General features: G+C 42.7%; 1 protein-coding gene across 4 annotated transcripts in view; it reads right to left on the bottom strand.

The window, feature by feature from the left end:
• Window positions 1-22,913, bottom strand: part of PPM1L (protein phosphatase, Mg2+/Mn2+ dependent 1L) — a 76,537-nt gene that overhangs the window by 18,025 nt on the left and 35,599 nt on the right. For 3 of the 4 annotated variants that reach the window (XM_030456000.1, XM_030456003.1, XM_030456002.1), the window contains exon 2: window positions 866-1,040. In XM_030456000.1, coding sequence (XP_030311860.1) covers window positions 866-1,040 — 175 coding nt within the window. Of the gene's footprint in view, window positions 1-865; window positions 1,041-9,867; window positions 9,918-22,913 lie in introns of those variants that run through there. The other variant, XM_030456001.1, reaches the window with a different exon arrangement.

The raw sequence follows: 22,913 nt of genomic DNA, 5'->3' as shown, positions 1-22,913 counted from the left end.
CACCCCCCTGCCAGGTGCTGTCAGGGGACAACAGGACAAGAAAATGCCACCAGGGATTAAGAAAAACCCAGAAATGGGGGCACACTAAGTACAGATTCTTTTCTTTTTCTGTTACAAGGCTGTTTGCTTTTTGTTTGCTTCTTCCTTTACGAGGCTGCATAATTAACTTCAATTTATCTGAGAAACTTGGGAAGATTCAGGGGAGTGGGCATGGCAGGGATCAGTGACTACTGTGGAAGGTCAGTGAAACCCAGCAACAGCATCTCCTTTTTTTATTCTCTAAATCCTGAGCATGCATCAGGACCACTCTGTGGAGGATCCAAAAACTGAAAGACATTTCTAATGACTTTGAAACAAAATGCTAGTAAAAAAATACTAGCAAGTATTGAGATGGAAAATCCAAACTGAACCCCCCTGTAATGGCATTGTTCCACTCTCTACTCACCAACTGGTTTGGGCTGTAGTGTCCTACTTGAAAATCAGATTCTGTGACTATCTCTTGGTTAAGTCAACCCCAAAAATAAGTTAGCAGTGAAGGAGGGACCAGAAGAAAAGAGGTCACAGCATGAGACAATAAAGAGGCAGGGCCAGATCAATCAACATCAGTGTTAGAGAGGACAAGTGCTGGTAGAAAAATAACTGTCCTTTCAGCTACTTAGTGTGCACTCACTGAAGGGGAAAACGTTCTATCTCAACTTGATTTTAGGAGAAAGAAATGTCTCATTGTGTCACCTCCTACCTCTGGGGCCAAAGAGCAGTTTGCCAGCACAAGCACCAACATTTGGGAGGAAAGACTGAAAGGTAACAACTTTTTTATAATTTTTTTTCCCAGTTAAAAGTAGCTTAGAAAGAAGCACAAAGGTACCTGCTTCATCATAGGACACAGTCAATTTTTCCAGCATTTCTCGATCAATTGATAGAATCTGCTGCTCCAGGATGGTTTGGTAGGACAGCACACTGTTCTCCTTGTCCTTCTCATAGTCTTGAAGGTGTTGTTTCAGCACCTCAGGCAGCCTGGACTTCACATACTCTGCTGCTGACTGCAGAAAAGAAGCAAAGGTTTAATGAAGACATTTTGCTGTGAGATGTTAGGTTTGGGGTTTTTTTTTTTCTTTAAATTTAAAGCATTCTCAAGTTTAATTCCTTACAATAGAACACTCTTAATACTAGTAAGTCCATGGTGCAAAATCCACAGGTCATTTGACTACCAAAATAACCCCCAAAACTTCAGAGTTGGGGATATAATGAACCAAATTCCCCTGACCTAAGGCAGAATCCACAATTCAGCCAAGATTTTATGGCAGTCCAGGGAGAGCTGCCCATGCTGGGCTAGACACATACCCCAATAGCTCAACTTCTTCACCAGAAACAGACTTTGAATCTATAACTATGAAATGTAATGTCTTTATTCTACATTTTAAACTGCAAAGTGGCAAGAGTGGAATGCCTTCACCTGCTATTGATGCACACCCAGGCTCAAGCAGGGGAGACAGCAGTGAATTTTTCACAGTATTTAAGAACCCCCATACACCCACACCCTGAAAATCCTTTATATTTTTTTTTTTTTCCTCTGACTACTGAGGGCCCTAAGGAAACAGAAATTAACACAAGGTGGCATGGTTGGACTGATGTTATGGAGCCTTGTGCAGAAATGCCAATGGTAATAACTAACAGGAGCATCTCCCTCTGGAGAGGGAGATGGGTTCCCCAGGACCTCTGCCACCTCTGGGACTCCTCTCTGGGGCTCAGACCCCTCGGAGGGAGATCCAAACACAAAGCAGCTTTTAAGCATCAGCTTAGCACCCCACTCCCACCAGGAGAGGGAATAAAAAGTCCCTCTTTCTGGCATGGGTTTGGGTTGGTTTTTTTTTATCTCTGTTATAAGTGGACAAGGAAGATCTAGGAAAGGCTGCTGCCCAGTGCTTCAGCTTTCCTGCCAAGCTCCAGACAAAAGAGAAAAATAAATCAGAACAAGGTTATATTATTTCAGGCCTGGGACTGACCAGAAGTTACCTCTACTCAGCAACAGGCTCTTCCTGGGTTTATATTTAGTTTTCCAAAGTCAATTGCCTATTAAATTGCAACCTTAAAATATCCCTGAAGTTGTGTTCCATCTTCCTGCAAGCAAAGCCACGTGAGACAGATGAAATGATTGTGGGAAAACTAAAGGAACTCTCCACAGGAGCACAGAATATTTAATGTTACATTTTGGTAGTGGTTTTCTTCCCAGAGAAGGCCAAAAGATACACTGGATACTCATGATTTTAGTCCAAGTTCAGGCAGTTGTGTTTAATGTTTCCTTTGAGAAGAGGTTTTACTTTGTGTGTGGGGGGCTATTTTTGTGCTCTCCCTAAGGCAGCAATTCTAAAGAGCAGAGAGCAAAGGGAGAATTTATACATATTCATTTTCTGAAACATGCCTTGTGCCAGCCAAGAGAATATCTGTAAACAGGGATAGGAAAACACCCATCCTGCCCTGAGTAAAAGACAAACCAGGAGAGAAGCAAAACCCAACACTCTTGCTTTGTCCTCTGCCTTTCCTATGCCATTTGTCATTAAAGATTTAAACCCCCAAGCAGTGATGAAACCAATGCCAACTCCTCTCCTTTCCTAGCAGGAAAGGTGATCAGCCACATCTGAGTAATTACATCCCCAGCCAGCAGACTGAGAGTCTCATCTACCCACTACAAGAGGAATTTGATCTCAGCCTTCAAAAGTCACTCCCAGTACCTGGATTATCAGAAAAAAACCAGTGTTAGGGTGTGAGTGTGTGGTTATGCACGTGCTTGGTGATAAAGACACCAAGAGGTTTGGGTGAATAAAAAATAGGAGAAAAAACAGGAAGACTTCATCACTTGAGGAATCCCCTTGGGAATCTGGCATTGCTGGTGTAGGATGTTTTCCCCTGAAGGACTTAAAATCCCTCAAGATTCCTCTGTTGCATTTTGCTGCCTCTCCTTTTCATCCATTTCCCTCCCCTTCAAAGAAAAAAGGGTCACTACAACCACTTTGTTTCTCCAGAAATGAGACACCAGGGACTGCTGGGCAAGACCAGAGCTCTCCTGGTGACAAAGGGGAACTCTTCACCTGGCTGACCTCAGGGAAAGACTTTTTGAAGCAGGACAAGTTTGCCAAATGAAAACATTGGCTACAACGAATTGGCTGCTGTTGGCCGTGAGCATCTCCTGAGAAGACAAGAGCCAAGGAGAGTGTTTTGGTGACAGGAGCAAAGTCCTCAGTCTGGCTGCAGAATGCTCCAGCACTGAGAAACCTCCTGAGATAAGGAAGGCAAAAGCCAACTTGGGTGAAGGTGCCAAAAAATTCTTCAGGGGAAATGCAACATAATAAAGAGAAAGGACTTTAAAGAAAGGACACTTGGAGATCTCTGAGCTTCACAGTAAAAAAGGCCCAAGAGCTGCAAGTCAAAGGGGAAAAGAAACCATGGGGCTGAAACATTTCCCCAGAGAACCAGAAAACATCCCAGTGGAGAAAAAGCCTGGGATTTAATCTGGCTAAGTCATAAACTGCTCAGTGATCTCCAACTCATGAAGGACACATATACAGAGTGTGAGTATAAAAAGAATAACAAACACTGAGCAGCTAAAGGAAAAAAAAAAGCTTTGAGCTAGCAAAAGGTAGCACAAAAATGTTCTACAAGTCTATTTGTAATAAGAATAAAGGCAGGCAAAATGTTGCTTTACTGCTCAGCAGAGTAGAAAAGCTATTGACAGATGAGGCCATAAAAGAGAAGTCTTTTATGTGTCCTTTTTTTTTTTTTTTGCTACAGCACTCCCCATCTTTACCTTGCTGCATTCAACTGGCAGCTAATATCAGAGGCAAATAACCAAGATCTTCAGAGAGAGTGAGGAAAGAACAAGTTGGAAAGTGCTTATAAAGATCAGATATGTTCCAGCTGGCTGAAACTTATTTCCTTAACTATTTCTACCTCTGCAAATTGACAGAGGATGAGGAGATGTTGTTTGGAAAGGGGAAATGTCAGGGCTGCTTTTAATATAGTAGAAAGGGAGAGAAATGGAATTACAGACCAGTCAGTTGAACTTTGATGCCTGAAAAATGGGATAAAAGATTCAGTGCACACAAAAGCACCAAGGTTTGTAAGGTGCAGAGCAAAGGGGATCTCTCAGTGCCCCTGATCACCTCCCTGACAATTCTTTGATCCTGTTCCCTGAGAAAATTAAATCAGGATGCTGATTTAGAAATTCAGGGAATGAATTCTTCAGATGAAGAAATTCAGGGAATCTGCCAGGATTAAGGGGCATCTCCAGAGTTTCACTGGACCCATCACAAGTGTTTGGTGCTCCCCAGGAGTGGATGTGGGGTGTGGAAATCTGTCACTGCCACCATCTGACCTTCATCTGCTTCTCAGTCACTTCAGAGCTCTCAGAAAAGATCTCAGTCAGAGGTGCTATTGGAAATAAATAATGATCCCATTTAGGATTTCACAGTCCACATTTCAGGCCAACACTCCTTAGCAAAAATACTTTTACATCCAGGTTTCTGGACTCACATTAAAACCAAAAAACAAAAAACCACCTCCACAATTCATTGCACTTATTAGATATCTCCCAGTAGGAAAGTAAAAAGCAGGGCATAATAAGGTTGTGGACAAGTAATGTATTCCAGAGAGTCCTTTAGTGATTTTTTTTATAGCAATGCTATAAAACTTCCCTGTTTATTTCAAGAAAGTGCAGTACAAAAAAAAAAATATTTTTTATATACATATATATAAAATCAGGTTGCTAGTTTAAAGAAATCACATCTCAGATTAAATAAAAGCCCTGAAAATCCCTCTCCCCCTGACTCACTTCATTCTGGTGGAGATGTCTCTTGTTTCCAGGGGTCAACTCAACTTTCCAAGCCCTGCTCAGCCCCTCAGTGCAGGGTTCAGAGCATTTATTTTCATTTTACTGCTACCCCCACATCAGTCCTAAAGCTGTAAGAGTTCCTGGCCTCCTCCTGCTTTGCAGGGTGGTTGCTACAGGATGGAAATGGTTCAAGAATGTTTTTTGGGTCCCTGCCTCCCCCAGACACACCACCCTCTCAAGCCATCCATGCTGCAGGGCAGGAGAAGCTGGTGGGGGTTGATTTGGATCCAAAAATTCTGTCTCCAGGCCCCCATGTGCCACTTCAAGGGATTTCAGAGGAATACAGGACCAGGAGCCCCAGGTCTGACATCTCATGTCTGCTCCATCAGCACACAGCACCAAGGACTCTGCTGAAGTCAGGGAGATTTTGCTGAGGGAAAAAAAACCCTCTTGGAATAAGGACATGAGGCTATGAATAGTTATTCAAAAGGAAAACCTAGGATAGCAAAACATAATCTCTGCTCTCAAGAGGATCATACAAGCTCTACAAATGGCACCAAGACAAACAGTTTGCCCTCTAAAACTATTTAAAGAACAAACATGCCCGAAGAGACCCCTTTCTCTTCCTGTAACACAAGTTTTTGGTACACTTAGCTTATTATTACTGTTAAAAAGTGTAATTTCTTTTTCTCCATAATAAATATTTGAGTAAATAATTTAGTATTGATCAGTACATATCTGAGGAAAGACAAAGCCACAATTTAAGAAGGAAGTTATTAGCCCACTATCTGAAAACATTTGGGGAACTCAAGAATTCCCTCTCAGGACTTTGGACAAGACTGAACACCAAACCCACCACTAATATTTTGCAATTCATGCACCATTTATTTCCCTAGGAGGAAAAATGTTAGCCTCACAAACATCTTGAGTTGATCAGAAGCTATATAATGGTGAGAAAATTAACCTTATTCCAAGGAGAGGTATAAAGTTCAAATTAGTATTCACTCTGGATTGTCAGAGATGTATTAAATCTGTAATTACAGTAATCCACAGCTGCTTCAGCTGCAGAAAATAATGAATTGCCCAATGAGAGCTGGTGGCCAGGAGCTGGGAAGAAAAAGCCATCTGTTGGGGAGCTTTGCTCTGACTTTCTGCTTTGAGCACAGAGCTTGATCTCCTTTGATGCAGCCTCTATGGGGATTTCTGGCTCCATCAACCCCAAATAACCCCCCCAGAAAACAGAAAGGGTGAAAAGGAAACCTGAGGATGATCTCTGGCCTTTAAGTCAGGCATTTCTGTGGAGTCTTTGAGACAGTGCTCATCACTCACTTCTTCAAAGGACTTGTTCAGATGTCCTTGAGTGAGAAGCAAGGAAGGCAACAACGTTTGTAAGGTACAAACCCCACCTCTGTTCTCCCTCCCACTCCCCCCAGTGTCACCCCAAACAGGGTGACATTCCAGGGGGTGTACACACCAGGGCTGGCATGGCCCTCCTTGATCCAGGACAAGGATCAGAAGAGGTATCAATAAATGCAAACCAATTTTTTTCCACCTTCCAGTGAGATGCTGGATGGTGAAATATTTCTAAAAGTTAGTTTTGTTTTTTAAAGAACTGCTTAAATTAATTAAAATCAAGAAAATCTGCTCCATGTGATATAACCAAACACTCAACAACTGGAGAAAGCAACAAAGCACAGAGAGGGGTTTGTCAGAGACTTCAGTCCAGTTGGCAGAGCTACAGGGAGTGCTGTGGAATCTGGGTGCCTAATTAAAAGATTAATTTTATCAAGCAAGGGGGAACATTAAGATTATCTTGTCTGGCATCTCGGATCAGGACCATAGGACTTCCCTGTCTCATTGTTTGAATGAAAAAGGCATCTGGAAAAAGATGTGAGTGTTTCAGAGCCAGGGACTCTCCCACAGCCCTTGGAAGTGAATTATCCTTTTTGTTAGAGGAGAAACTCACAGACCAGAGAAAATGTTCACATTATTTCCAAGCTGACTCTGCTATTATCTCTGACTTTCAGGCACTGAATCAAGTAAAATGTCTGCTCACCTACACCCCTCTTTCTCATGGAAATGCATGCAAATTGATCAAATCACTCCATTATCTCCTCATTGATAAACTCAACAGACAGAGCTCACTGAATGGCACAGTTATTACATGTCACATTATTATCCTGCACCCTCTCTAATCTTTCCAAGAGTTCACCTCCTGTTTTCCAGCTTTGCTCTTTGGAGGTAACCATCACAGCAAAGCCTCACTAACACCAACACCATTTTCTTAACCATTTGCTTCTGGGCTCCCTATTGCCTTAAAATCTCCCCTACAGTTCATGCAGCCCCTAAGGTTTCTTTTAGGACCAATGCTGTGTGAGATCAGATACAGGGACTTGCAGTTTCTTACAGTTTTCTTGCAGTTTCTTAGTTTCACCCCACAACTGAGTCTAATTTCTCTGGATGGTTAATTGAACACCATTATTCATCACTTCTCCATCCTTAGATGGAATTACTAATATCCCATCCCTGCAGGAGCCAGGACAGCTCTCCTTATGAATATACCCACTCAGCTCTTTATCATTTTCCTGCAATTTATAATTATCCAGCAGCAGAGAGCAGGATGGGCTGCATTCAGCAGGACTTTGGGGTGATCCTTGCCCTCTGCTCAGCACTGAGGAGGTGTACCTGGAGTGCTGGGCTTCCCAGGACATACTGGAGTGAGAGCAGTGGATGGACATGAAGCTGATGAAGGGGCTGAAGTAGCTGTGGTACAAAGTGAGGCTGAGAGAGGTAACAAAAAGCAGGCTCAGGGGGATCTTATCCATGTGTACAAACACCAGTGGTGGAGCCAGGTTCCTCCTGGTGGTGTCCAGTGAATGGCCAAGTTCTAATGGGCACAAACTCCAAGGAATTCCATTTGGAATTCCATTTAGACCTAAGAAAACCCTTTTTTTTTTTTCTTTTTTTATGTTGAGGGTGGTCAAATGCAGGCTGCCCAGAGAGGCTGTGGAGTCTTCATCCTCAGAGCCAGCCAAAGGCCCCTGGACAAGTTCTTTACCAACCTGCTCCAGTTTTCCCATCTCCCTGGGACTCTGTCAAAACGTTTCCACAGAATTCAACAGGATGGATTTGAGTGTTAAACCTTGGGATTATTCCCCCCAGAAGATTTATTCTGCTTGTTTAGGTAACAATAAGAGGAGTTCTTACCCTGGGAAAAGGAAATGCATTAGCACTTAAATTGCATATGCACAGAGAAAAGCTCTGAGTCTTGGTTGTGCCAGGAAGGCTGTTATTATTCATGTCCTTTTTAGGAGAAGAATTAAGATTAGTGGGTAAATTACACTGAAAATTAGCCCCAGACAAGGCACTTGTTTTACTTGTTTGTTAGTTTGAAGAAATAGGAAGCTGCAACTTCTTGTAAAGGTGATGGATTTCATCAAGCCTGGAAGATGCAGAGACACAAAAGAGCAGCAGTAATTATGACTCCCCCCTCCACAGGGCTGTATGGAAAGGACATTACTGTTTGGCATGTGGGACTGGTATCTCTCTTTGCCAAAAGGCTGATTTAGCTAATGGAACAAAGCAAAATATGTTTGAAATCATTACTAACAAAAAAAAAAAGAAATTGGTATGTCAGATTGAACCTGATTTTTATGCTAATTGCTTGTAACTATTAAAACAGATGAGCTGAATATTAAATTAGGATATGTTAAAAAGGGTTTAAAAATGCATGAAAACACTTGGCCATTACCAGTGCAGAAAAAACTAGGACCCAAATTACAATTTATGGGTGGAAGTGATTACTAAATATAAATGCCTATACAGCCACATCAGCAGGGACTGCAATTGCTAAAGGCCTGCCAGAAAAAATTCACCCAGCCAGGATTACCTGAGACATTTCCTGGTATTACTGCAATCACATCTAAGCAATGGGGGATCCCTTTTTTTCCTTCTATTGGCATAAAAAAGCAGAAGTGAGAGAAACAACACTGAAAATAATGGTTGAAATATCCTGAGCAACTAACTTTAAAAAGTACTGAAGTGTTCATTTGGCAAGCTGGGCATCAAACCCTTTTAAATACAGAAAAATTCTGCACTTTTGTGTTTTACTGAGCTCCAGTTCAGCATGGAAGGTGAAAAAAAAATATCAGTATTGCAAGAGGACTGCAACTTTGTGCAACCCCTGACCAAAGGATGGTTAAAACTTCATGGCTGTAACCTTGCATCAATGCAGAACCTGAAATGAAAGCCTTCATTAGCAATGAAAGTGCCTTAAAAAACCCTCTGGGGGATTTCTACAGGTGTTTCTGTGCAGATGCTTTGCCAAATAGCAAAAGGACCCAAGATGATTTATGAAAACTCAGTTTTACCAGAAGCCTTTCATTCTGCTACTTTAGTTGAGGTAAAAAAAAAAAATATTTACAGCCTTTTAAACTCAATTAAACAGCAAGAGGCATTCTTCTTTCTTTGTCACTGTTCTCTCCCTCTAAGCAAAGGAAGAGTGAGTACAGAGGAATATTTTAATCTAAATGGTCTCTCCTGATTTAGAGACATCACTTTCTGTCAAGCAGAAAACAAGAACTGGAGAGATTCAGTCTGGGCTGAAACACTGTAAGAATTAGTTTGTTGTGCAGGAGACCAAAATCACTCTGTCTTCACCTGCTTATAATTTAACCAAAACTCAACCATCTTGTCAGAAACCTGCATTCTATTTTTAGATTCTTATTCTGTGGAAAAAAAAAATATATATATATAAAATAATCCAAATAATTTAATTCATCTAGGGAACCAAGTTAAGGAACAAAACACTGCTTTTCCCACTGTAAAAGTCACAGTTTTGGCAAATGCTTCCTTCCTTAAATAGCTTCAGCTCCACAGCACGTGTGCAGGGTGCTTGTTCTTACTGGGATGTCCCTGTGATGGAGCAAGGGGATGGATGAAGAGACCAGCACAAAAGACACCTTATATCCAGCTGGGAATTTTCATTTCCTATGCTGCCCAGTGCAGGAACATCCCAGGAACTTCTGTCCTTTGCTATTCACCATCTGTTTGTCTGCATGGTGTGATGTTTGCTCAGATGGAAGCTGAGCAGGCCTGGGAGATGGGTTTGCTGCAGTCCTGACTGTTTTTTGTAGCTGAAGGAGTGTGTCCAGCTGGCTCAGACCTCCTGCTCTGGGTTCCAAGGCTCTGCTGGACACTCCTCAGGGCACAAGGTAAATAAAAGTCCTGCCCTTTTACAGCTGTGTGTGGAAGACAGGTATGGCTCATTCTAAAAGCAAATGTGTCAGGAATTTTTTGTGGATTTAAGAGAATGGGGGAAGCACAGTATCAGACACACCCTGGATCCTACATGACTTCTCTGGGGGCATTTTCCCCCAGGAACAAGGCTCCCATTGCTGCTTTTCCCAACACTGAGCCCAGCATTCCCAAATGAGTTATTTCTGTAAAGGATTCCACCACAATTTCAAAACTCCAGAGCTTAGCAAGTAGAACATGGACAGGATTTTTCAAACAACCACGGGGTGTTAACATACAAAGTGCTATTATTTTGCTGTTATTATATTATTATTTTTACCTACTTCTGTTCTGGAGCAGGAGCTTTGATAAGATGATGTCCCCTGGTACCCAACAGCAGCCAAGTTCTGTCCTGATAAGGCTTTTAAGACCCAGGACAAGTCTAATGCTCCAAACTTTCATTTAGATCCCTGTTTCTCTTGTGAGTGCCCTTACAAAAATTCTGCATTAAGAAATGACATTAATAATTGTGTTACATCCAGTGCTGTGAGGAGCTGGAGATGAGAATCAGTGTGAGAAAGAAAGAAGATGAAGCTGCAGAGCCTGGGGGTTAATCCAAGCAGTTCTGCTGTGTTGTCTTCTCTGAGGAGGAGAAGAAGGGATAAATGAAGAGAAGCCAGGACTGTGATTTGTTCCAGGCATGTTCACAGAGTCCCTGCTGTCCCTTCAAAAGCTGGGAAAAAACCCTGCACACAAAGAGTTAACAAGGAAAATGTGGCTGTGTAGCCCTTTAGACAGTTTAGGAGGGAGCCTGCTGACATTTTCCTTTAGCCATGTATATGGAAATTAAAATTTGTGCAGTTAATGACTTGGAGATTCAGTGAGCTCTGTTTGAATGAATTTATGGCTCTTTAGCTTAGGTCCTCTCCTCTCTTTGGATTTGCAAAGGCCACTGTATTGACCCAGGTTGCAAACAATGAGCTGGGAGCAAAGCACTGCAGCCACAGTTTATGTAAAACTAATCCAGTGCCATTCCAGAATAAAGCAAACTTTTGTCTCCTCTCCCTGGGTGCCACTGCAGCACCAGTCTGCCAGGAAAAAAGATTTTCCTTTCCCTCTTGGGACTTTGTGATCATGTGGGGGTGATAAGCAGCTGAAACCTAAGATTATATTATGACATACTGGGATCCCAAAATGTGTAAATAGGGGAATAATAATGATTGATTGAAGTAATTTTGGAATTGCCACTGGAAAACTCTCTCTAGTTTTTATCCCTGGAATTGGAGACTCAAGGAGACAGCTGAGGGTTTAAGAAAACAAGGAAGGTAAACAGTTGGAAAAACCTGTGAAGGTTACAGAAGGAGAAGAAAAAGTCTGTCTCAGTTTGCCCAAGCTAAAGCCAAGTGGAAAAACTGGAGATGTGTCTTCCACCCAGGGGCCTCTGTTGAGGTCAGAAGGAAGATGTCCCCCCTAAATTCTCCTGGAGAACCTGCTTGCTTTAAAAAGTCTGCTCTGCCACCACAGCACCTGCTGCTGAGTGGGAACCTTTCCTTCTGAGGAGCACCATGAACCCCCTGAACAGGTTTAGCAGAGAAGGCTCTGAGGGAAGTGACGCTACAAATGACATCAGAGAGAGCATCCATGGAGGGCAAGGAGAGGTCTGACCTGCATGGAAAGAGGGTCAGATCTCCCACAAGCCTGAAATACATCCAGGATTACAGGAAAGAGAGAGCCAGGGGAGCTATTCTGCCAAGACCACACAGATGTTGTCTCCCCATGTATTGAGGCAGAGGCTGGGTGGCAGCTCCTCTTCCTACAAGGAGGAGAGGGAAGTGAAATTTTGGCAAATGAGGAGAAGAAGAGTGGTCTCAGCAGCACCTCACCCCACTGAACTCAGTCCAACCTGCTACAGAAAGTGCCTTGGACTTGGGTTTCCTCCTTTCTGTGTGCTGCTTTGTCTGCCAGCTTGAAGGGCTTACAAACCAGCATTCAATAAAATCCCTTCTTCAGTAAGAAACCCCAAACACCCCAGAGTGGACAGAACTGATGGCAGAGAGTAATTATATAAACCACTTAATTAAATGGCACAGATTCAAAGGCAGGGACTCCATTAAACAGAAGAGCAGCCAATCTGAATCCATAAATAGATTCCAAAGCATATTCATTTTCCAGTGCCATTTCCCTGCATAAACACTGAGAGCAGGACCCTTGAGAGAAGGAAAGGCATAAATCAGACCCCCACTTAGGATAAACACCAAGGCTTGGATGTTACTATTTCTTCCCTCTAAAAATGGACATAAAGAAAATAAAAAGAACTTCTCTTGATCTTTGCTCCCTGAGCCCAAATCCCTGCAAGCAGATGGGTCCATGGATTGCAGTGGACCACCAGTGAAGAGTTCAGGAGAAGCCTCTGGGGCTTTCTACCTCCTTTTCTTAACCTTCCCCTTAACTGCAGAGCCAATTTGCTTGCTTGCTCTCTTTGAGGAGTGTCTGCCCTTCCTGCACATCCCTGAATTTCCATTATCCATCCTGGATTTCAGCTGTGCCCTGATGCTTTCCCTGCACACGTCCACAGAGGCAGCAGTGGGAGCAGAATGGCATCTGCCTTGGGATGGATTTCTGGCTCACATCACTTCAGTGCCTGACCAGCCAAATGACACCACGTTAAATAAGAAGGGAAAATAAGGAGGAAGGAGATAAACACAGGGAAAAAAAGATACTGCTTAAAGGGAGGGAAGTACAAGGGAATGAATTTAGAAAAAGGACAGGTGAAACCAGTGGTAGGAGTATGTAAGTTACTGTTTAAACAACAGCTTCCAGACACAGGGTTTAATTAGACACCAATGTACACAGTGATTTTGTTTCTCTGGCTCGTTACAACAAGGGGTTGTTAATCACACTTATTAACAAGCCAGAAGGTCAAGCAGATTTCAGGCTGTTTGCATCACTGAAAGGATGGAGGAATGGGGGATGAAATTATTCAACCAAATGAGTGAGATGCTGTGGGATTAGGATCCAGTGCTCCAAACATCCTGTTTTAGCTGCCAGATTTAAATGTTGATGAGGGACAAAAACACAAAACCAGATAAATTAAACACATGGAATCTTAGAATGCCAGGGGTTGGAAGGGACCTCTGAAGGTCATGGAGTCCAATCCTGGCAGTGCAGGACCAAACCAAGGGCAGCTCACTCAGAAATGCATCCAGATGGGTCTTGGAAGTTTCCAGAGAAGGAGACTCCACAACCTCTCTGCTCAGCCTGTGCCAGGGCTCTGGAACCCTTAGTGTAAAGAAATTCATCCTCATGTTGAGGTGGAACTTCCTCTGCTCTAATCCATTGGCCCTTGTCCCACCACAGGGCACAGCTGGGCAGAGGTTGTCCCTTTCTTGATGCTCAGCCCTCAGATATTCACACACATGAATTGGATCCCCTCTCAGTCATCTCCTCTCCAGACTAAAAAGCCCCAGGTCTCTCAGCCTTCCAGTCCCTTCATAACCCTCTTAAGAAGCAAAGAAACTCCCTCCAACAGGAGCAGAGGAATTTCAATACAATTTTCAATAGATTTACCCAGAGAAAAGGGAATTTTTCACATCAGGACATTGATGTGAAGAGCAGCATTCTGCTCTTGCTGGGGAGATGCTGTCTATTCATCAACTCAAACCCAAAATGCACCCACTGAGCCTCAGGATAACATTACAGAAAATGTTGTATTCATCTCTTTTGGTAGTTTTTCTATCTCCAGACCTCATCATGCTGTACCACACCTAAACTAGGACATTTCAGCAGCCTCAGACTTGAAATCACAGCCGTGACTGGGCTGGCTGCATACTGGGACAGAACCAGCAGACTCTATCAAGTGAGACTGATTAAATGTTCAAACAGTTTCTTTCTTTCCCTTCCTGCTTCACTTTGCAATTTCTTACTATTTTGGAGAGCAGCCCCAGCACTGATTAAATGTCCAAGGTATCACACTGGAAAAAAAAAAACCAAAAACCACAACTTCAAAGACCCACTGGAAGTGATTCTGTTTCTGCATTAGAACCTCCTTGAAAAAGCTCCTGGTCTGAAGAGATAACAGCCTAGCTTTGATTTTTAAGCCTTTTGTATTGCTTAGCATGTTTGTATATTAAAGTGACACAGCCTGAAGTTTTCAGATTTCACAGGGAGTCTTGAGACAACAAAAAACACACACCTGTTTATCAGGACTATGTGAAGGAAGCAACTCAAGCAACTAAGCTTCATGTTTTGGCAAGGTCCCCAAAATCTTCAGCCTTTAACTTCCAGGAATTTAAACAGAAATTTAAGCAAACCTCAGCCAACGTTTCTAAAGGGAAACAGAGCTGAAACTGAGAAAAAAATAATATATCCTAAAGGCTGGTTGTGCTTTCATTTCACAGGGAGACTGCTGCTTTGCAGAAGGGCAAATGTTGGCAGTGCCCCATCCCACCTGGTATTTTCAGGAGTTTCAAAATGATTTTCCAGGGCAAGGCTTGTGGCTGAGTCCCCCTCCTCCAAACCAAGTCAGTTGTACCCTTGATGCTGCTGATTTGCCAGCCTGGGACTCTCCAGAGCTTTCTGAACTAAAATCCAGGTCAGGCAGCTTCACCATTTACCTGGAGATACTCACAGAGTGGTCAAGATAAAGCACAGCCCTTCATCTTCTCCCTCAAGTCCTCCTCTTATCCCAGAGACCAAAACCCCAGGGGATTATTCTTAGAGGGACATATCCAAGGCCTTGTTCCCTACTAGCCAAACCCTGTCTAAACCTTCCCTGTTCTTCAATTCTGCATCCTAAAGGGATGAACTTTGGTGAAAGCAAAAGAGAAGAGCAGGGTGGAAAAACACACAGCTCAAAGTGTCTTGAAAGAACAGGGCAAAAATGTGAGAAAAGAATTTAGAAGAGGAAAGTGCTTCCTGCACCAAGAAGTGGGCTGGAGTTGGGACACAAACAGAGAATGAGAAAACAACAGCTGAAAGAATCCCAGTATGGCTGAAAGAAATGGTGCCAATAAAGAGAAAAAGAAGAAAAAAAAAAAAACAACAACCCAGGATTTGGGAATGTTGTGGGTGTGACAGAAATGAATCTAAATAGAGAAAAATAAAATACCAACAGGAAACGGTGGGGGAGAAAAAAAACCTGGCAGACACCCAGGGTGTGGAAGACTGAGAAACCAGTTTTGAAGCTGACATAGTGGTACAGTGCTGCAGCCAAAGAATGGTGAGATTGCTGGGGTAGGAAGTGTATGCAGGGAGGAAAAGGGAAGCCCAGGCACCAAAAAACTCCTTACAGAAAAGCTGAATTTTGAGAGATGCCTTTCAGGATAGCTCTAATGAAGAGGTTAAAAGAAGTGAGAGGTGCTTGAGGCTCTTGGTAAATCAGGGACACACCTGACTCCTCAACATTCCCTCATTCCAATGCCTTTCAGGGCATGGGAATCCAAAGATGGATGCACCAGGGTCCAGTTACAGACAGAATCTCACCCCATTTCCCCAAAGAGACAGAAAATCACAGATGAGAAGTTAATGCTGCTGCTAAGAGCATCACCAACTCCTGGGAGGTTTTCTGCAAGCAAATCCCCAGGTCCTGGCATAAGGCAGTGCCCTGACAGGTAGGTATTAAATCACCAAATAAACTTAGAGTCTATCAATTCCCTGTTTTCTGAGAAAAGCTCATTTGGGGGGGATGAGTACTGATAAGCACTAAGCTGGGCTTCACTCAGGAAGAAACTTGTAGTTAAAGGTAGATTTGCCAGCTGCAAAGCCCCATGAAAAGCCCTGTGCCAATCCCTCTGTGTAGATGCCAGCTCAGGAGTTCAAAACCAGATTAGTTTGCCTTGCTTGGCCTTTTGATTGAATCCTGGCTATTTTTAATCCATCCCTTTATAGAAAGGAAGAAATCCCCTGCAAAATAAACACTGAGAATGAGACTCACCTTAGAGAGCTATGAATGCTTATACAGAAAACCTAAAATAGCCTTGAATGAAAGTGCAGGAATCTGAGAGGAAGCCAAGCTGATCAGTTCAGCTGGAGGCACAAGTGTTGCTTTTGGAGGCACAAGTGATGCTTCAAGGAGACATTTCAGTTTGTCCTTCACCTAAGAGGCTCCAGAAAACAATCAGAACAAAACACATAAGCAAAAAGCCCCCAAAAATCTAATCAGGGAGACTTCTGAACCTCTTATCTCAATTTCTGAGTCAATAAACTCCTTTTCCCTTACAGGTAGATGCAATATTTTTTATATATTTTTTTAAAAAAAGCATTTTAGTGAAGTGGTAAATTGAATTTGCAAGAGCAATGACTGTAGGAAATCATGCTAAAATGCTTGACAGCTCCTGACACTTAAAAAAAATAATCCATTTTAACAAAATCTGTTTTTCAAAGGTTTGCAATAAACTCTGCTGCTTGGAAATAAGGTAAAAAATCAAAGAGGATGAATGAATTCAAATAGAAAATTATGTGATTAATGTTTTCATTACATACAATGATGAGATGTTGTATTTTTAAAGGACTGCAGATTAAACTCCCTGAAAGTGAAACCTTGAATCCCATCAATTAAAGTAATAAAGAAACAAAACTGAATTTAGCCTGACTTTATTCCTCTGGGTAAAAAGCTATTTCACAAGGAAACACTTCATCACCTACACCCATCCATAGGTGTTCTGCAGAGCTTCTAAATATTGGATTTCTCTTTCATGAAGGTTATTTTGGTGACTATTCAAGTTTCACATCCACCAGAGGAACTACAGGCTGATTTTTATCCTTTCTTAAAACATCTAGTTTTATTCTCCCTAAACTCCATTTTCTAACCCATATGATGGGCCAGAGATTATCCTAACCACATAGAGAATAAAGAAAATAATAAAATGCAGCTGTATCTGGACACCAAAACTGTGCAGCCTTTTAGTAGCACTGGTAGGAAAGCTGGCTGGGGTCATATTAACACTTGTTAAAATCATTTCAGATCATCCTTCACACCCATCACCAAGATGCACTTGATAAAAAAGGCTCTTACTGGTAGATGCAAGGCAAGTGGTAGAGTGGAATTAAAGAGCTCAAGCAGGTCAGAGAAAGACAAAACCAAGGACATGTAGTTAAATCACCATCTGCACAGGTTTCCTGGTAAAAAAACAAGAATTAGGGGCTGTAATTAAAGAAGCTCTTGTAATTGGAGGAATATTGATTATGGCTACAGAGCAACCCAAAATATCTGACTTGTCCCTAAACCTCAACAGCTGGAGGAACCAATCTCATTGTCCTGCTTAGAACACATCAAACTCCAGTTTTGGAGGTTACTCTCAATGACATGGTTGAAGCATCCTGTTCCTGGAGGTATCACATTCCAAGGGACAGGGAAATAATTCTGGGCAGCAAAAATGAATTAATTCTTTCACAACTGCACGTGTGCAGGCAGATGTAGAACTGAAGAGAAAGCAGCTTGCCAGTCTATTATTCATAAATGAAAATAAAACCCAAAATACTTAAACTGCTGGAAGAAAAAATGGTTTATAAATAGATAAAACCCCCCAAAGTTTACAGAGCCAAGGAAGAGATGCAAAAAGTATTAATATCAACACCCCAGCCAGGGCTTTGTTTGCATGTTTATTTTCAAGAGGGATGGAAAATGTTTTACAAGGTTCCTCTTTGATGTAACCTTTTTATAATTATCTTAAGAGACCTTTTTTGGAAGTAGTGCTGATTACAGAAGTGGATGGGATGTTTGTACATTTTGTATTTGCAAATGGAATGACTGTATCCTGGAACAAACAGCAGTTCCTGATGTACAAAACAAATGCTTTTCATGGGAACTGCCAGAATAAAAGTTGGAATAGAATTCAACCCATGAGCAAGGGGGAGACAAAAACAATCCTGGTCCCAAATCCACCCTCTGGTAGATTTTCAGAGTCCCACTGACATCATAGAATCATAGAATGGGCTGGGTTGGAAGGGACCTCAGAGATCATCAAGTCCAAGCCTTGATCCACTCCCCCCGTGGTTCCCAGCCCATGGCACTCAGTGCCACATCCAGGCTCTTTGGAAAGATCTCCAGACACGGAGAATCCACTACTTCCCTGGGCAGCCCATTCCAATGCCTGATCACCCTCTCCAGAAAGAAATTCTTTCGAATCTCCAACCTAAACCTCCCCTGGCACAACTTGAGACCCTTTGTGCCCTCTTGTCTTGCTGAGAGTTGCCTGGGAAAAGAGCCCAACCCCCCCCTGGCTCCAACCTCCTTTCAGGGAGTTGCAGAGAGTGATGAGGTCTCCCCTGAGCCTCCTCCAGCCTCAACACCCCCAGCTCCCTCAGCCCTTCCTCACAGCAATTCTGCTGGATCCCTTCACAGCCTCCTTGCTCTTCTCTGCACCTGCTCCAGCACCTCAAGCTCCTTCCTGAGGGGCTGAGGGGCCCAGAACTGGACACAGGACTCAAGCTGTGGCCTCCCCAGGGCTGAGCACAGGGGCAGAATCCCTTCCCTGGACCTGCTGGCCACGCTGTTCCTGAGCCAGCCCAGGATGCCATTGGCCTTCTTGGCCACCTGGGCACACTGCTGCCTCCTCTTCAGCTTCCTGGCAATCCAGACTCCCAGGTCCCTGTCTGTCTGGCTGCTCTCCAACCACTCTGTCCCCATCCTGGAGCTCCCCATGGGGTTGTTGTGGCCAAACATCAGGGAAACACATGGAGACATGGCTGGGACCTTGGGAAGCAGGTGCTAAAAATGTAATACTGATGTAAAATTGGGAAAGAACAAATGACTGCAAAGCCAAGAACCTCTTCAATTCCAGGTGGTTTGGGAGAAGGAAGGAGGTGGGAAGACAGGAGTGTGACCACCACTGAGCAACTGTGGAAACCCCAGGTCCAAGAGAAGCCCCAGGGATTTTTGTGGCAGCAAAACTGCTGCTTTGCCATGCAGCTTCTCCCACAGACATGCTTGACTGGACAGTAAGTTAGCATCACAAGGGACAGTCCTGCTCTCTGCCACCACCAGGCACATGTCCCTCTGTCACTTCCATTACATCCAGCGAAAACCACTGCCAAGGATGGAGTCTGGATCAGCAGACTGATGTGGCTGAAAGCTAAGTGTGCAAAAATAAGGACTGGCACTAGATCCTGAGTGACACAAGTGACCTGGTCAGAGGCTCCAGGACACACCAGAGGACCTGCACGGCCACCACCTCCTCTCAGGCTGTTGTTCCACTGTAGTCATTGGTAGTGTCAACCACACTGCCAGCCAGGAGTGACAGCAGGAGCTCAGGACTCTTAAATAGCTCAGGAGAATTCTCAAATGGAGTGCTGAACATGCAGGAAAAAAAAATATATGTGCAAATAGTGAATTCTAAGTCTATGTAACAAAAGGAAAGCAACTTCATGTGCTGCACAGCAATTTGTTTCACAAACTCCATCTCCCTCCCTCCATCTGGCACTTCTACACAAATTGGCCTTTCCTGACAATTTAAAATTCTGTCTGATGAAAAGCAGCTCAGGATGCAATAAATAAGTGTGGTTGGTTGGTTGGTTTAAATCTCCCATCTCATTTATTTCTCTCTGGAAGAATTCTGAAAGTCTTTCCCATATTCCTTCTGTAAGGCAGCACTGGCAAATAGGACTCTGTGCTAATTTCATTCTGCATTAATAACTTCTTCATTACCTCTTCTTATGATGCAAGGTCTGTATTAATAAATTCCACATTATCTTTATTGCTCCTTTATTACAACATCTCTGTCAGCACTAAGAAATATTCTTTCTGGCTTTTTTTCCCTTGCTACTGAATCAAAATATCCCTGAATGAAGAGTTCTTTCTAATATTAATATTTCCTAGGTAGGGGCATGTCAGTTTTTAGTCCTCATATTTCTACATCTAGCCACCAGCAAGTCTGTAACACTTAAACCTTTACATCATCATTGCTGGGGTTAGTTTTGTCCAAGAAAGCCTCCAAATGAGTATTACCTGGATGGAAACACTGGATTGCTCTTAGGTACTGCTTCAAGATGCCAACTGATTGAGCACCACCCAGAATACAGAGCTTTGCTGTGTGTTTTAATAAGTTATATTCTTTCTTAACTGCATTGTATGTTAAACACAATCTCTAATATATAGCATGAGATGAAAGCTGCAAGAAGAGATCAGCAGGTGCTGAGAAAGTTATCTCCCTGACTGGAAGGACTGGAGGGGTAGTGACACTGGTGTACTTCAAATAGCTGCTGATAGCTGGAAAATGAAGCACTGTGCTAGGCAGGAAAAGCTGAAGAGAAAAAAAATCTGATAAAAGAATAGGAAATGGTTTAGGAGTAAGTGAAGAAGTCACCTGGTGCAGGTAGGAAAGTCTGTAGAGAGAAGAGAGAAGGCAGAGCTGGTTAACTCACTGCACCTGAACCACCAGCCAAGGAAAAGAGGAGATGTAAGAACTGGGAGATCTGAAGGAACAGTCAGACTACAGCCAAGAACAAGAGCACTGAGCTGGGCTGCAGCCCTCCAGACAGAGCTCTGCATGGCAGGGCACTGAAAATCAGCAGGAGAAAGAGGAGGCTGAAACCAGACAGGATGGATTTTGTTGGTGCTCATGAAACCTTGGGCTTCTGCAGGGCTGGAGATGTGGGGGAGGACAAGAGGGCATCAGATTTGCCTCCTGCAACAGAGGGGACGTGGTGACCCTTCAGAGGTGTTCAGGATAGAGCAAGAAACCTGATGTAAACACTTTCTTTATTACCTTTATTGCTGCATAAAAGCCACTAAACCTGCAACCAAGAGGACAGAGCAAAGGCAATGAGAGGCAATTATAAGGAGGTCTCACATCTAGGCTGCTTCCCAAATTTACTGCAAAAAGCTTCAGGGAATTCCATTCTCTAAAAAGCCTGTGTAGTAATGGCAAGCTGAGTAGGAAATTATTGAAGAACACATCAGTGTGGGTCAATACTTCAGACTGAGAGTCCTACTGGCTTTTTATCACTGAGAGGGCTCTGAATTTACTTACGGTTCCCTGCACTGGCAAAAAGGTTTGTTCTTCCTTCCAGTGACAAAGCATGCAATGAGGTGGAATCAGCTTTCAGCTCAGGTTGGCAGCTTAAATTACTTCCTTGTTATTTTAACCCATTTCAGCTAAAATCAGCCAAACTGGAAGAAATTGCCTTCTAAGTAATGGCTGCAGCAGCCACACACCGTGGGAAAAGCCACTGTGCTATTAAAGGACTAAAATAAAGGAGGATAAAGAAACTTCTACTTCAAAACAAATGGATTGCAAGCAACTACCTCCACGTGTCTAAATTATTATTCCTCTCATGAACAGCTTTTCACAGCTTATTGATATTCATATATTGTCTCTGCAGTAGATGTAGCGTTGGAAAAATAATTACAGCAGATGACAAATGAAGTAAATTACACCCAAACTGTGGCTATAAAAAAAAAAAAGGCTGTCTGCTTCATGACTGATGTTTTGAGGTAGTTTGGAGCCCACAAAGGTCAGAGGTTAATCCAATAAAAATAATGGTATTCAGCAGTTTTAAAACTCAGGTAACGTTGTTTGTAAATACACCCCGGCAGCTCCGGAGAAAAGGCATTTATCCTGGGAAAGGGAAAATCCTGCTCAAAGGCCTCCTAGAAGAAGACTGCACAGGTTAAAATTTAATGAACTGACTGCAGAAAAAAGGATTTTGAATTTATCAGAAGTCCAGGCTTGCTTAAATGGAATAGCTGTTTAATTCTGACTTCTTGGGTACAGGGTTCTGAGTCAGAAGATGAAAATCTTGAGGAGGAGGCAAAGTCAAGTCCAGGCTTAAGGAGGCTCCTCAGAGATGAACATTTGGTGATGATGATGATGATGATGATGATGCATGTATTGATTCTGGGCATGTTATGAACATCTCAGACCACTCCTGGCTAATCACAGGAATGATGGCACTAATGTACTAAAAAGCAATTCTATTTTCCTCTGCTTCACACAGAGAGATCTACAAACAGTTCATACTTCTTAACTTATTCTCCACTTCATTAAATATGGGCTATTATAGAAAGGAAACAACAGTGGTTTAAATATTGTTACATCTAACCAGAACTAGTTTTATGTACCAGAGGGAAGAGAAGTCAAATCACTGGCATTATGGAAATTAAAACACAAATAGCTTGGCACGAGACAGTACTTACCACAGGCAAAAGTAAGAGTTACTGTTAACTGGCATACTTTAAGGTGGAATTCTAGGCAAAAACAGGGAAAATAAATTGTGTCTTGCAAAGGCAGAGCACCTCTACTTAGGGATTTCCTCTGGGTGGGAGGGGTAAGGGCAAAGGCACAGCACTGTCTTGTCACAGTCCTCACACATCCTCCCTCCTGCCTTCAACAGATCAGCAACCTCAAAAATCTCCTTCAGATTTCCACAACCATGAATTTTAATTCAATCAGATCAAGCCAGTTTTTTTCTGCTGTTAATGCAAAATTAGCATCACATTAAATCACCAACAGAAAAGAAATAAAAAATTTAAAAAGACATCAATTAAATCCCAAGCGACGGGTAATGGCGTAAATAGCACAGAAACTGAGGGTATGGGCAAGCATGGAACCCTCACACTACCAGGATTAACCCCAGAATTTTTTAATTAGGAGATTATAGCCTTAAGAATATTGTTTTAGCACTGCTTGAGTCTGTGCTTTTATAAGCAACCTTCAAACATTTAAAGCAAACAGCAGATTAAATGGCATTTCCCTACACTCACTATATCTGGGAGTGCAAACAACTCCTTGGAGTTGCACCCCCATTAATCATGGGGGTTTTTACTCCTGACAAAAGCTGAAGTGGCAAAGTTGCTGCTGAGGTGGGGCTCACATGTCAGTTGTTTCTCCCTAGATTTCCAGCAGTATAAAACATT

This window comes from Calypte anna, chromosome 9 (assembly GCF_003957555.1).
Source record: "Calypte anna isolate BGI_N300 chromosome 9, bCalAnn1_v1.p, whole genome shotgun sequence".
NCBI lineage: Eukaryota > Metazoa > Chordata > Aves > Apodiformes > Trochilidae > Calypte > Calypte anna.
The sequence above is the reverse complement of the archived record's forward strand: the minus strand, read 5'-3'. Positions and strand labels throughout refer to the sequence as shown.